This window comes from Aulonocara stuartgranti, assembly GCF_965226115.1.
Source record: "Aulonocara stuartgranti genome assembly, chromosome: 6".
Taxonomy (NCBI): Eukaryota; Metazoa; Chordata; class Actinopteri; order Cichliformes; family Cichlidae; genus Aulonocara; species Aulonocara stuartgranti.
The window spans coordinates 31,772,004-31,784,784 of NC_138944.1; the positions used below are offsets into that span (position 1 = coordinate 31,772,004).

The following is a 12,781-nucleotide window of genomic DNA, read 5'->3' on the forward strand; positions in this document are numbered from 1 at the left end:
AACACACAGAAAAATATTAACAAGATGAAGCACAAACCTCCGCTAATGCAGCTCAGTCTCTGAGCAGTGTTTACTTTTAGGGAATAGTATTGTATTTTATACACATACACTATGTAGGAGCAGGTAATGGACAAGGTATTGATTTGTAAATAACTGGATGTGAACAACTTCAGCCTATTATATAATATTATGCTACAGTATATTTCTAACTAACTAACAAGTCATTGTCTTTCTCATTTTTAAAGATGTAACAAACTTTGGATTCAACTTGATGTAAAATATAAATCAGGTTTGATATCATTTGTGACATGATATTTGATTGTAAACTATAATGTCATATTTAAGATCTCCACTATCATTTTATAAATGTTGCCAATATTAACAAAGGCACTAAATTTTAACCACAGTTTTAAAGATAAAAGACATTTTATGAAAGTTTAACCTTATTTGACCTCAAAGAAGCCGTCAGAGGTCCAAAGGAATTGTCAGGGCCTGGATCTGTGACCCAGTGTTTTGAGTTTATTTTGTATTTTTGTTTTTCTTTTGTTAGATTGCATCAATGTTAAGTTCTTGTGTTATTTAGTTAGGGTTTATTGAGTGATTTATTCTAGTATGTTTTTATCCATGTCTCCGTATTCATGAGTCTTTCCTGTCTTCGATGTAAGTCTGTCTTAGTTATGCTTTCGTCTCCCTTATCTGTTCCCGTGTGTCTCTCCCTGTGTTCTCAAGCTTGTGTTGTCATGTCCACGTTTCATTATGTTTCACAAACACTGTGTAGGAGCAGGACCGGAGTGGACTGCAGACAAATTTCCATGACTCCACTCCACAAGATTTCATAATTTTTTTCAAAATGTTCTTTTTACCAACAGAATAACATCCAATGCTACCAAAAACATAACTTCCTTGTCTGAGGTATTTACTGAAAAAGCCCTGTAACATTACAGACTTTCAGTGACTCTACTTCAAACTATGGTTATCTGATAACCACAGTTTAATAGATCTGGAGAAAGGAGATGTTGGGCAGATGTTACACTCCTTAATTCTGTGGGTATAGTATTCTAGGAATGTGCTCAGTAAGATTCAGGATTCAAGAAGTTTATTGTCATATACACCACAAAACACAAGTGGCCGTGCAGAGCAATGAAATTCTTACTTTGCGAGTTCCCTTCACTCAACTAAATAAACAACTAACTAACTAAAATAAGGAATAAACTTAACTAAAGTAAGAGAAATGTATTTTAAAGCCAGTTTAATTATTTTTCCCAGTTTAATTAGCCCCAGTTCACACAATAATGACGTGAATTTGAGTTTTTAATCTCATGTTTTCAGATCCTGCTTATGGATTCTTTCTACTGATGTAGATGTGATCCAACTTGTCTGGTAGTTTATGTGAGACTGAGGCTGATTCTGTTGTTATAATTCTGATTCTTGTGATTCTTCCATCATTTAAACACTTTGAGTTAATTATTCAATTATCCAATATTATCCAGTAGCAATATTTACTGATTAAAATCTCACATTCATTCATTGATTCCTTCACCATTAGATGTTTAACAGTCCTCGTTCTCTCTTCCCTTCACTGCCCTGATTGGTCTCTTTGAGGCTTTCCAAGTCTTCATGCACAGAAGCACCTCCCCTGTCACTTTAGTCCCGAAAAACCTTTTACTTCCTGACTCACTAACAAACTTACATCATCCTGCTTGATTCTCCTACTTGTAACATTTTGAATCACCATTGTTGCCAGGGTTGCTGGAAAGCTGCGCTCACAGTCACAGGAAGTCCAGACTGGAATGTGCCAAGTGTCCTCAGATCATGAGGTGATGACAGCAGTGGTCTCTTTTAAGTATATAGTTGATCTCATTTGACATTTAAATCCAGTATTTAGTTATGTTGGAAGTGATTAATGAAAAGTTAAAGTGGTTTAGTTTCTTTGTATTCAGATCATTTCTTAGTGTTTGCTTGTTTTTCCTTTTGACCTCTGTTTGTTAGGTCACTTTTTGCCACTTCAGTTTTGTTTGTAGGTTTTGTTGAAGCTGTTGGTTTGTTGTGTTTTGCTGTCTTTATTTAGCCTAAGTTTACTTCCATTAATGGCTCAGAACTATGATTTTCTTTTTCTAAAACTATTTTTGATTCTTTTTTGATGATCAAATAAAATCCACGTGTTTCACAACCATCTAACCAATGTTCAGTTCATGTCCACTCTATTTAAATAACGCATTTTACAAACAATAGCAAACATCATGAAGATAAATCTAAAATGAAGCTAAGTAACTGGAATCTGGGATGGCAGCCTTACAACAGCAAACTCCAGCATTAGCCAGCATTTTCTGCATTGAGAGCTTCTGTGTTACTACTTTAAGTTCATTTGTCTACTTCTAGTTAAATTTTTTTGCTTGAGTAACATATTACATGCCTTAGTGTCTGTAGCACAAACATTTTACAGATTCATATCAGTGCTTTTACTTGGATTAATATTAAAAAAAGATGTTTGGTGTGAATAACAAATTGTAGCTCATACTATACCAACAGCATGACTTGAAAACTTTTTATAAATGACTAACACCTTCAGAATTTCCTCATTTAATGTTGCCATGGTTTCAGTGGTTGGCTCACAACCAACATTTTTGTATCTGCCTCAAAAAATGAAAACCAAAGCATTAAAATGAGTCCAAAAAGCAAAGGGAGGCAAGATTTTAGTAAACACAGAAGCATGTTGGGAATGTAAACTGTCTTTACACTCCTTAAGGCTCAGCACGATTACCAGTGACCCCCGAGTCAAAAGCCTTTTCACTAACACTTGTTCGTTTTTACTGTTACATATAAAAATATTATAGGAGCTATAAAGAGAATAGTATACTTTAGACAATGTCACTGATATTGTGATTTTTTTTTAATTGGAGAATGGATAAATGCATTTGTTTGATCTAGTCTGTGTGACAAATCAGTTCGTTTGGGGAGATTTAAACTTCACAACACTGTGTTTTTATGATTATGAAACTTTCGTCCCTGACTCAAATGAATGACATGAACGAATGACAAGTTTTCTTCAGATGGCTTGGTCTCTCTGTTTCACTCGTGTGGCTCTGCTGCTGCACTTCCAGATGTTCTGATATGTAGTCGTGCCTCTTATGACTTCAAGCTGGAGTAAGGGGGAGCGAGAATAAACAGACTAAAAATAACTAAGGAGGAGTGACTAAACAAGGTTGTAGATCATTTCTGAAGTGTGAAGGAATGAAACAGATAGGAAGACAGGCTAAAGGGCTTTTAATGCTTCAGTCTTAGCAGTTGAGAGCTGGTCCTGTGCACGACTTTGTCCTGGAGGAAGGCTTCACAGGAAAGAGATAAGGGAAATCTGCTTCACTGAAATAACTAGGCCTCAGCATTTGTGTGTGCAGACCAGCAGGAAGGGACATAAAGTATATTTGCTGAAGTTTTTGAGTTTATTGAAATATTTCTAATTTATACATTTAAAAGCAAAACACTGCAAACTGTTATTGTCTTTCCTTTAAGAAAGCACATTTTAGAATTTATCACTCAGATCAGTCAGACTACATACACGTTTTCATTTACCAGTGTGTGTGTGTGTGTGTGTGTTTGTGTGTGTGTAAGATAAGATAAGATAAGATAAGATAAGATAAGATAAGATAAGATAAAACTTTATTAATCCCTCGGGTGGGTTCCTCTGGGAAATTCGGTTTCCAAAAGCACAGCACCGGCAGAAGTTACAGTTACAGAATATTATATATGCACACACACACACACACACACACACACACACACACACACACACACACACACACACACACACACACACACACATATATAAATACAGAGACATATAAATAAAATATACGAAGGGGATAAATAGAATAAATAGGAATAAAAATAAAAATACAAGTGAATTGCACATTTCAAGTATGGAGTCTATTGCACCATTGACTATTAACAAAAGTACTGTACAAAAGGTATTGCACAGTGAGGTGAAGAGGCACTACAGCTTAGTTGTTCCCCCCTCCTTTGTCCTCCTGTTGTTTCCCCTCCCTCTCCCCTTTGTGTGTGTGTGTGTGTGGGGGGGGGGGGGGGGGTCGTGGTGTTCAGAGGACCTGACTGCTATGAGGCTGACATGAGCTCATCGCTTATTTTTCTTAATGGGATTTCCCCGAAAATTCAGATTTCTCGGATGGATGTTTTCGATTTCACTTTCCCAAAGAGAAGACCAGCCCGCTGATCCACGCCCACAGCTTATAAAGGAGCGTGGACCTCCATGTTGCTATCTGTTCTGCTCTCAGTTCATTACAGACACCATCTGGCCAACAAACTTTGGGCTCGGAGATTTTTTTTATTAACAAACGTTTTTTCTTTTTCGTTTTCCCAACGAAACTATCTGGACACGATGCTTTCCTGTTACCTTTTCCTCGTTATTTCTTTGATGATCTCCTTCCGAGACGTCCGCGTGTCCGCCTCTGGTAAGTGTCCCGTTATCTGTTGTGCTCAGAGATTTTTTTTTCCCCGTACTTTTGGGGGGTAGAGTGTTGCTGCTTCAAAGTAATACAACAGTTTGACGCTTCGTGTTTTTATTATGAGACTCAGAGATTGAATTATTTCATTATGTCTCATGTTATTAAATAGATGGGGGGGGGGATGAAAGGAGTCAACATAAAGTTTTACTAGCAAAGTGCTTCTTAGAATCGACCTCCAAAATCTCCGATGGAAAAGCATTCTTCCTAAAGCTGTTCATTCGTTTGGTGTTTTGGTGGTGGCTGAGAAACCAGACAGTGTATAAACTAGAGCGATAAAAATGTATTACAAAGTGGCTCCATGGCGTAGGGATTTACAAATTCTCCGCTTTGATCCATTTGGGACTGTGTCCGGATGGCAGCTGACCTAAAAATCTGCCACATCAAACTTCAAGCTTCCCGCTGTGGTGATCTGTTGTTGGGAGCAGCCGAAAGTAGCTTTCCTACAAAGACTGTCAGACATTTTCCATTTGTGATGAATATATTTGCTTAGCAGGAGACTTAGGAAAACTTCATTCAAATAAACTACAGTAGCCTGTAACCTGCACAGTTACAGTTACTCTTTTTCACATATCTGGATCTGATCAGGCTAACCCACACTGGTTAAACTGATTTGAGATCTATAGTGACCGCGAGGTCTGTAGCATATAATTTACATGCTTTTTTATAGTCATTAAACCAATCAGAGACCCGGGTCTCTGATTGGTTTAACTGATGTTGGTTTAACTGATTGGTTTAACTCACACTTTATGAAAGTGAGACCAATTAGGATGGAACAGGATCGACTGATCACTCAGAACAACTTTATGATTGATTTGCTCTGACTGTGCCTCAAGGAAAGATGCACATAAGGGCCAAAACTTCCCACTGCAGGGTTCAACTGTTCAAATTTTTCCTTTAACTTGTCACCAGAGTGTGTAACTATGCAAACAACGTCTCTGTGATTTCTTAATCCTTATTCTAATTCTTATTATATATAAACCTTGTACAAAATGTTCTGATATCAATTGAGAAGTTGAATCTACTTGTATAATCTTGCTGATTAATTTTGTGTTTGATTTTAAATAAACATATACACACAGAGAACAGCAGAGCCATATAATGTACAAAGATTTTATTGGGTTGCAAAACCTTTTACAGGATACAAAATATACAGTAATGTCTGACTAAAATAGTGCACACTGTGTATGAAGTGTATCTGCTAATCTACCAAATAACAACACTGGATGTGTTTCTTACAGGTTCTAACTGCACAGAGTATCCTGTGTTCACTCCATCTGCGCTGGTAGTGAAGTACGGTGACCCAGCCAATGTTACATGTGTTGCATGTCAGAAGGACTGCAGTGGAGATGTTCCAGGTTTAGAGCACGCTGTGGGAAAAGTTTCACAAAATGGAACCACGATGTTCTGGACAGTTGACAGACTGACTGAATGGGGCATATCTCTACAGTGCTATTATACCAATGATGCTGGTGTTCAGTGTACTACCGTTCTGAATCCAACTCTTTATCGTAAGTATGCTTACTTTATAACAGGAGACGCATTAGTGAATTTTACATCACTTATAATTAGTTATAATTCTAAAGTGATAATTGCTTTATAACTGTATTATTATATTAATTCATAGATTAATTAAACTTCTTTATTTGTGGAAACATACAATTGGATGGATTCATACTCTCAGCTGCTGCAGACCAACCTCTAGCTTACATTCTATGTTGTTCTTTACATTTTTGTTTCTTTCCCGGTCTTCTCAGAGCTTCCAGAAAGTGCCTCCATCAGCTTTGTAAACCACACTGAGATGATGTTTGAGAATCAGCAGTACACCCTGCAGTGTAGCGTACAGAACGTAGCTCCTGTTGAAAAGCTCAATGTGACCTTCTACAGAGGAAACACAGCACTGGGTCACCTACAGTCCAGGAGTGAACAAAAGAAACCAGTGAATAAGACCTTCACTCTGAACATCACCCCCAGAAGAAAAGATGATGGAGCCCAGTACTGGTGCGAAGCCAAGCTGGAGCTGGGACCAGCTGGACCACAGAGCCCTCCAGTGGTGACATCAGAAAAATTCTCTGCTCCTCCAGTCTACTGTGAGTCTGAGAGAAATAAAGACGCTCTTTGTTCTGTTCCTCAGAGTTTAACATTTTGAGCATGTTTCATGTCACTGGTTTAGTTTTATGTCCCATTACTTTACTGTTTTGATTCTTCCTCACACCTCTCATCACTGTTAATGAACAGGCTCTAAAAAGCATCATCAACAAACTGTTGACTGACACAAGCTGATGAACATAGTGGAGGATTTAGCTGCTAAAAACTAAAACACTCAGTGTGTTTGTAGAGACCAAAAATAGAACTCCACTTTGTTTGTGAACCTTAAAAAATAATAATAATTGTGTTTAAACTCTAAATGAAATTTTTTTTAGTATATATCAATTTAAATCTGGAAGCAATTGACTGCAACAAATCTTCAAGAAAGAAAAGTCTGTTCTTTTTATTATGTTAAAGCCACTCCAGAAAAACTCATCCACTCCTTTCAGAGTGCCATATGGCTAGAATAACTCTCTGAACTGTCAGACTGACCTATTAATGTCACACTGCATGTAATATAAATTTTATGTCAGATGTTTAGTGCGGTGAGCATTAACCTGCAAAGTAAGTAGAGCAGTTAAACATCATGAAGTGGACAAACTGGTAAAATATGATCCTTTGAAATCTTAAAGAGTAGAAATTAAGCGAAATGGGCTGAACTGTGGACAGTGCTTTCCACTTTCTGCTGTATATTATGTTAGTGAATAATCTGTTTTACATTTCCAACGTGTTAAACATTTTCTCTGTCAATTATCACAGATGAAAAGTTACAGAGATTAACAAAATTGCGCGACTGTGAAAACAGGCCCATGTTTCCCGATATTGAATTTCTCTTCCAAAATTGTTTGTTTTGCTAAATCTTTTGTTCTTTTTTTTCCTTCAATAATCACACAGATGGGCCTGAGCTCAATGAGCCACGAAATCCAGATGTGATTACAGTCAAAGAAGGAGACACTGTACACCTGAACTGCTCCTCTGTGGGAAACCCCAGCCCCTCATACACCTGGACACGCCCAAAAAATAGCTCATCTTCCTACACTGGCAGCGTTCTCACTATCAGTTCTGTCGGCTTTGAGCATGAAGGACAGTATATCTGCACTGTGAGCAACACAGTAGGGAATGTCACCAAGGAGTTTAACGTTGATGTACAAGGTGAGATTTTAGTTTGTTTTTCACATCCAGTTTCAATTCAAGCAGTGTTTGGATATTTTCTGTTTGACTAATTTGAATATTCTCTTTTTCTGTTTTCTTTACCAAAGCCTCTATTCCCAACTCTGCAGCTTTCCCCTGGATATGGATAATAGTTGGGGTATCTGTGGCTGTTCTGTCTGTCCTCATTTGTGTGCTATGTTGTCTTTTCTATAAACAAAACCGAAAGGGAAGCTACAACCTAAAGGATGTTTTACGGTTTCCTATGCGCACTGCCTTGCCTCTGCAAAACTGCGAGAATATCTGAACTGTGGACAAACAGTCTGGAGCTGTTTCTTCGACATTAGGTGCTGTCTAATTCTTCAAGTCAATTTGTCAAGTTTGACATCATCCCGGTTTGATTGAGGTAGTGGTTACCTTCCTCTACTGATGACATCTGATGACACCAAACAACAAAAATGACAGCATGAAATGAAGACTTTAAGTGACGTGACCGGTGACCTAAATACTGAATGGAAAAAAAGCTTCTTTCTCTTTTAACAAGCTTCTGCTTTTAAGGTACTGTAACACAGTCAGCAGCAGTTCTGCAGTCACTTCCTGTAAATATGCTGCCTTAAATCCAGGTCTTGGGTTGCAGCTTTTAAGGAGTGATCTCTAGATTTCATTGTAGTGAGTGTGGAATTCAAAGTTCCCGTGTCGATATAGACTGAAAACAGGATGTCACCAGCTTTTTCCTTTAACTGTTACACAGCCTGGAATTTAGTACTGTTGTCATGGCAGCAGCTTACTGGCCTTTGTCTGTATTTCTGCCACTACTTTGAACTAGAAGCAAGATGTAAAACATTCGCGATTTTGACTGTTGACTGCTGAGAAAATCGAGTTCTATGAGAAATATTTGATATTATTTTAAGTTATGTTTTCAGTATTTGGTGACTGTAAAAGTACAAACTCAAGACTAACAGGACACTAACTTAAAGATTCTGCACACTTTTTTTTTTTCAATTTGTTTTGGCAAATGTGAAAGTAAATTAATGCTATCAAATCCATATGCAAGCAGAGGGCTGAATATCCACTATCACTGCTGTGTGGATGAACATGCTGTTTAACTGTTTTGTTTGTATAAAAATAATTTAAATGACTTTGTATGTTTATTTAGACATGTGCTTTTTTTGTACTAAAGTCTAAAGGAGAATTTCTGTTGCTTCCTTCAACGAGTGTAGTGGCTGCAATTGTGTCAGGCTAGCTTTGCACTCCTGACCTCCACTGTAGAGAATCAGAGGAGAAATGTGAAACATGCAGGTTATTGGCTCTGCCAGCACGCTGCCTCAGACTTGCAGCTCCCATCATTGCCAGGAATCTGGAAGAGGATCGTGCCAACTTAGAGCCATGCTTCTACCGGCTGATGGGAAATAGACAAGGCTGAAGTGTTTTGTTGTTCACATCCGTTATGAAATTTCCACTGAAGCCCTGAAACCCTCAGAAAGTCTAAAGTGTAAAAAATAAGTGGTCTCTGTGACACCACCCACTGGCTTGTGGGCTGAGGTTTTGAAGCCTCAGGTTTGACACCATCTAAGACATGTTAGGCGTCATGTTTCTGACCTGTAGCAACCCCCATCTTTCATATATTATCTACGATTCAAACAAACAGCTAGTGACCTACCAACGGTTGTAACATCCATGTATGTTTGTGTATAGTATGTGTGATTGTTTGTTATATTGTGGGTATTAGTGAAAAAGGCTAAGTTGTAATAATACAGTGCACACTGGAGCTTGTGTTTATTTTTAAAATGTAAATAAATTACAGAACCTTTTTTGAAAAAAAAAAAAAAAAAAAAGAGAAACATGTATACTGATTTTTTTTTCTGATTCTATTTATCCTGTGGAAAAATCTCACCTTGTCTATTTGTCTACATTCAGTTCAATTCATTTTTATTTATATAGCGCTAAATCAGGATAACGCAAGGTGCTTTATATTGTAAGGTGAAGACACTACAGAGAAAACCAAAGCAATTAGGTGAACCCTTATTAGCAAACACTCTGGCAACAGGGGGGGGGGGGGTGGAAAACCTCAATTTTAACAGGAGGAATTCTCTGACAGAAGCAGACTCAGGGAGGGGCAGCCATCTACTGCAAATGTTTGGAGCAGAGGGGAAGGGAGACAGGGCAAAAGACAGCCAGAGAGTAATAATAACTAAACAATTCAAATAATTAAACTACTAAAAACATTTTTAGTGGAGAGTGAAAAAAGGTGAGTGTGGAAGAAACACTCAGCGCATCTGTCACGGCAGTGTAACGGACTCGGCGCGGACTGAGGAAGCACGGTTCAAACAGTTCTTTATTAATGGCACTGGTGCGCTATATACATGTGAAGGGGTGGAAACACCAGGGCCCCGAGGGTCAACAGGTTGGGGAAACACACGTCTTCGTACTCCCTCCTCTCCTGGTCCGAACAATCTCCACACAAGCAGCTCACTTTCACTCACCCCAGGCGTCACAAAGAGGGCAGATCCAGATAAACCTATTTACAGAGACGTGGATTAGTCAAAGGCAAGTACGGGAACAACAGAATCGCTATAGAGCCGGGCAATACTAACAAGAGTAGCTCAATGTTCCAGCGGCGAGTAGTTCAGAGCCCCTGCCTTAAGAAGAGCCAGAGATCAACTGCAAATCACCGGTGATCAGCTGCAGGTGCGTAGGCCAAGGGCGGGAGCCCAATCTGAGCTCCGCCCAGGCAGACAGGCAAGAGAGAGAGCATGGCGAGGAGAGCAGAGAGAGCAAAACAACAAACACTTGTGGCCACACTGGGCTGGCCGGGGAGGCACAGGGACCATGACAGCATCATGGGAAGCCCTCCAGGATCCTAGGCCTACTAATGGGCAGTTCAGGCTTACCTGATCTAGACTTAACTATAAACTGAAATTAAAGAGGGTGCTTGTCTTTTAAGAGCTGATTGCACAGAAGAAGGCCCTGAAAGCTGAAGTAAGCTTTGAGCAGTCTGAAAGTGAAAAGCACTAATGGAGTGATATGGTACAATGACGGGTCCTGATTGTTCAAGAGCTTGTATGTGAAATATTTCTGTATGTATATCAAAGTCTACCTGACATGTTCTTTCACTGTGAAAACAATAAACACAAGTAATGAGAGAACTGGAACTGGTAATTACGAATTTCCTGTTTATAAGATTCTTCAACGCCAGATTAACTCCTGCACTCTTCTGAATGTCTTTGGATTTCAGGGGAAACTCCGCTGCAGAAGTTGTACATAGGATGAGTGAGTAAATGTGCTTCCTCCCCCTGCTTCCTTCACAGGAAGACATTTCCAGTGAAAGGAGGAAGGGAAAAAAGAGGGCACTAAGCCTGGTTTTTCTTATCATGCCATGCTTATTCACTGAAAGAACATCAAAAAAAAAAAAAAAGCACACCCAAACCTCCTTTAACATCCAACTTGTCTTCTTACATTAAACTTGTCTCAGTCCTGTGTAAGCCCCAGTAGAAAGTGTTTCTCCCCCGCTGATGAAATAAGTAATGCTTGTAAACCACTTAAAATATATATCTTGTGCTAAACATAATTAAGGCTGGTGTAATGTCCTCCCTTGTGTTTGTTATTGTTGGAATCACTTCAGTGTGTGAGGCTGGCTGTTTAGCTGTTCTTTAAAGACCTTTCATATTGTACACTTTTAGCCCTGCGATAGACCGGCAGCATGTTCAGGAGTACCCCGCTTCTCATCCCATGATAGCTAAGATAGGCTCCAGCAGCCACCCGCAAGCCTGATAGGATCTCCATTATCTTGAGCTAAAATCAAATTCAAATTCAAATTACTGGATGAATGGATAAAAAGTAACACATGTAACCATTTTTCTCAGCAAAACAATATTCTTCTATGATGTTTATAAATAGCTATGATGTAACAAATTAATAAATCATCAAAGTAGCTTGACTCGTCAAAAAATGTGATTTGGAAATCTTGGACATTCTGAAAATCAGAAGTTAAATCCCTTTTCTTACTGGAAGGAATGCATTGCTTTCCTGTGAAGCTGCGCTTAGAGCAGGCCTTTCCTTTATGGCATAATCCCCACAGTCATGTGCACAACAAGAACTTCCGATGAACAAGCCTGACACCACGCTTTTTTTCCAAGTTGCCATGGGGAAAATCTGCGCATATAAAAACACTTCCAGAGGAAACATCTGCCCTTTTTATGGTCACAAGAGTTCATGATGAACTGCAAAACTTTCAAAACAAGTTCAACATGGTGTTTCATTTCCTTTATATCCTTTTATTTGGTAAACTCAGCAAAACTGCTTGAATAAGTTCAAAACTACATGACTACAAGATCTAACGGTCTTTTCAAGAAAACATTGTAAACAAATGTCAAGATGTGACCCTGTGAAGACTTCCCAAAACTGGTGCCAGGAGTCTAGCAGTCCATCTGAACAAAAGGCTCTTATACTTAAACAGATATACGTGTGTTTGCTATACCATATATCAGCAAGAGAAGATACGACCTCTCATAGAAGGTGTGTGATCTATGCCAGAACCCTCTGAAGAGGAGTGAACGCACCCCCCTCTTCATGTTACACAGAGTTGTTACAGACCTCCTAGGATGAGACATTCTTTCAATCTACAAATGGTTACATACTTCTAAGCATATATATAAATATATATTTCTGGGCATAAATGACAATCCAACAATACAAATCTAACAAAAACACTTCCACTTTGGTAGAGCTGATGGTGTTATAGGAAGGAAGACTAACTGATGTGCTGAATCGGTGGCAAAGATTAAGAGGTGTGGCCCAATACTATTGACCGAAGTGTCAAAAGAAGAGCTTCAAGAAGACTGTTCCTAAAATCTATTTATAGAAATGACAATGAAAACTTGCCTGGAGCTCAGGCTGTGTTGAGGAATAAATGTGGCGACACTAAATGTCAACTTTCAAGTTCACTGGAATTCTGCAAACACATTTTTTCCTTACAGTGTATGCCCAAGTATGTTTGCACACGTTTCAATAAATCATTGCATCTATTT

General features: G+C 38.7%; 1 protein-coding gene and 1 long non-coding RNA gene across 2 annotated transcripts in view; one reads left to right on the forward strand and one right to left on the reverse strand.

The window, feature by feature from the left end:
- Window positions 1–9,595, forward strand: part of LOC309708068 (intercellular adhesion molecule 1-like) — a 60,583-nt gene extending 50,988 nt beyond the window's left edge. Inside the window, exons 4-7 of the mRNA XM_082535808.1 lie at window positions 5,759–6,028; window positions 6,275–6,607; window positions 7,500–7,757; window positions 7,865–9,595. Of these exons, the coding sequence (XP_082391934.1) occupies window positions 5,759–6,028; window positions 6,275–6,607; window positions 7,500–7,757; window positions 7,865–8,061 (1,058 nt within the window). The 3' untranslated portion in view covers window positions 8,062–9,595. The remainder of the gene's footprint in view (window positions 1–5,758; window positions 6,029–6,274; window positions 6,608–7,499; window positions 7,758–7,864) is intronic.
- On the reverse strand, window positions 7,970–10,758 carry LOC309708069. Its single transcript, XR_014277160.1, has 2 exons — window positions 10,349–10,758; window positions 7,970–10,272 (listed from the first exon to the last, which is right to left on the reverse strand). It is a non-coding gene; the product is annotated as an uncharacterized lncRNA (long non-coding RNA).
- Between the last annotated feature and the right edge of the window lie 2,023 nt (window positions 10,759–12,781).